Genomic DNA, 2478 nt, shown 5'->3' with positions numbered 1-2478 from the left:
CAGGAAACTTATCTGTATATATGTTTTGAAACTAATCAGTCACTTCTCACTCCATCTGACTGGCATGCAGAAGTGGTCTTTTCCATGCTATATAGTTCAGATACTGACAGAACACCACAAACATGCAAGCAACACAATCACCTTCACTGGCAGGAGGCTGTTCAGCTTTGGACTTTGTACATTCAGATTACCAGGTTACTGTAGCCTGCTATTCACAAAAAATTCTTTAGAAGATGAAATACTTATGTTCTGGTGGTTTAAAAAAAAAAAAGATCTGTAGCAGGCCTTAATCATATTATCTCTTCTGTCCAACAGTTTATCGGAATCCTGGTCAGATCCTGTAGCCAAGTGAGGAATAGTCCTATCCAGAGGTTGGCAATCTCTTAAGAGTGGTGGTGAAATTAGTTTAGCTCACTCTGAAGACAAGCCACCACTTCTGACCTGGCTGCCACTTCCCTTACTACTGCTGCTTTCAATTTTCCTTCAGCCACTGATTTGCTGCTGATGTCCTGGCTTTGCAGGCCAGATGAAATAACTTCATAGGCCAGATCCAGCCCAGGGGGTGCCAACCTGTGTTCTGACACACAGCATCAAAAAAAGACAGCATTCAGACACTAGTCTTACCAGATGTTTTTTCCATTTGGACATCACTTCAAAATAGCAGAAGAAATAAGAATTTATCTGTTTGTTAGCCCTCAGCTAATTGGGTTGTGCTGTCACCTTCAGAACTATGTGTATTACTGTAATTATTTTTAGCAGCAGTTTTCTACTGTGTACCATCTGCAATGTGTTCTCTCCCCATAATTGTTAAATTCCTCTAAGATTTCATTTTCCCTTCTTTAGAAGCTTCTGCCGTACTGGATGTCAAGTACAGTAACAAATTAAATAGTCCTATGATGAGTCTCTAGCAACTTGTTTGCATAGCACCTGTCCTTGAAAAAAGCCTTCCCAATCATACTTTGGCTTGGAGAGTAGAGAAAAAATGATCAGGCTATCAAAAAATATGATCAGAAAAAAATACAGGCTATCTTGGGGTGGTCATAGGATCATGTGAAAGTAGGGCTGGAATAGGCCTCACGAGGTCACCTAGCCCAGCTCCTTGATCAGACAGGATCCTCCCTGACTAAACCATCCCATCTAAGTTTCTGTCGAACCTGCTCTTGAAAACTTCCAGGAATGGCGATTTCGCAGCTTCTGTAGGTAACCTGGTTCAAAGCTTGACCACTCACAGAGATAAAGTTCTTCCTAATCTCCAACCTAAATTTCCCCTGCTGCAGGCCATTGCCACAGAAGATGTTTGTCCCCATCCCTATTGTTCCCTACAGCCATAGAGAATGCTTTATCTCCATCCTTTCTATAATCGCACTTTAGGTATTTGAAGACCTTTATCAAATCCCCCTCAGTCTTCTCTTCTTCTGACTATATCATCCTAGTTCTTCAGTCCTTCCTTGTGAGTCATGCTTCCCAGGCCTCTAATCATTTTTGTCACTCTCTGCTGGACTCTTTCCAATCTATCTACATCCTTGAAGTGTAGGGACCAAACCTGGACACAGTACTCAGGTGAGACTTCACCAGTGCTGAATAGAGCAGAAGAATCTAGAGCTGTACCAATATATTGGTTGCATATCATATCAGCACCAATAAAAGCAAAATTAACATTATCAGCCATTGGCTTTTTTTGGCTGGAATAGCCGATAATGTCACTGATAAATGCCGTGTGCATACATGCAAATGTTGGCACTGGATTTGGACCCAGCCCCTATACCTTTGTTCTGGGTGAGCACAACCCTCAGACTGACCACAACACCTGCAAGTTGATAATTTCATAGATTTCATAGACTTTAGGGCTGGAAGGGACCTCGGAAGATCATTGAGTCCAGCCCCCTGCCCAAAGGGCAGGAAGTCAGCTGGGGTCATAGGATCCCAGCAAGATAAGCATCCAGTTTCATCTTGAAGGTGTTCAATGAAGGCGCTTGAACCACCTCCGGTGGCAGGCTGTTCCAGACCTTGGGGGCTCGGACAGTAAAGAAATTCTTCCTTATGTCCAGCCTGAAACGATCTTGAAGTAGTTTGTGACCATTCGACCTCGTCATCCCTTGGGGCGCTCTGGTGAACAAACGTTCCCCCAGATGCTGGTGGTCACCCCTGATAAACTTGTAGGTGGCCATCAGATCACCCCTGAGCCTGCGCTTTTCCAGGCTAAAGAGCCCCAGGGCTCTCAGCCTGTCATCATAGGGTCTACTTCCCTGACCTCTGATCATGCGCGTGGCTCTTCTCTGGACTCTCTCAAGCTTCTCCACATCCTTTTTGAATTGTGGAGCCCAAAACTGGACACAGTACTCCAGCTGCGGCCTCACTAAGGCCGAGTACAGGGGGAGAATGACGTCCCGGGATTTGCTTGAGAGACGTCCCGGGATTTGCTTGAGACGTCCCGGGATTTGCTTGAGATCATCGAGTCTGACCCCCTGCATAGGCAGG

The 2478-nt window shown here is 45.0% G+C and overlaps 1 protein-coding gene across 9 annotated transcripts in view; it reads left to right on the top strand.

The window, feature by feature from the left end:
• The window catches only part of KLHL8 (kelch like family member 8), a 96449-nt gene that overhangs the window by 43830 nt on the left and 50141 nt on the right, over positions 1–2478 (top strand). Inside the window, exon 9 of one of the 9 annotated variants that reach the window (XM_014517143.2) lies at positions 316–901. The exons of the other annotated variants lie outside the window; for them this stretch is intronic. Coding sequence (XP_014372629.1) covers positions 316–344 — 29 coding nt within the window. The 3' untranslated portion in view covers positions 345–901. Of the gene's footprint in view, positions 1–315; positions 902–2478 lie in introns of those variants that run through there. 9 annotated transcript variants of the gene reach the window in all.

This window comes from Alligator sinensis, unplaced genomic scaffold, assembly GCF_000455745.1.
Source record: "Alligator sinensis unplaced genomic scaffold, ASM45574v1 scaffold125_1, whole genome shotgun sequence".
In the NCBI taxonomy this organism is placed as follows: Eukaryota; Metazoa; Chordata; order Crocodylia; family Alligatoridae; genus Alligator; species Alligator sinensis.
This window is presented reverse-complemented; position numbering and strand designations above follow the sequence as displayed.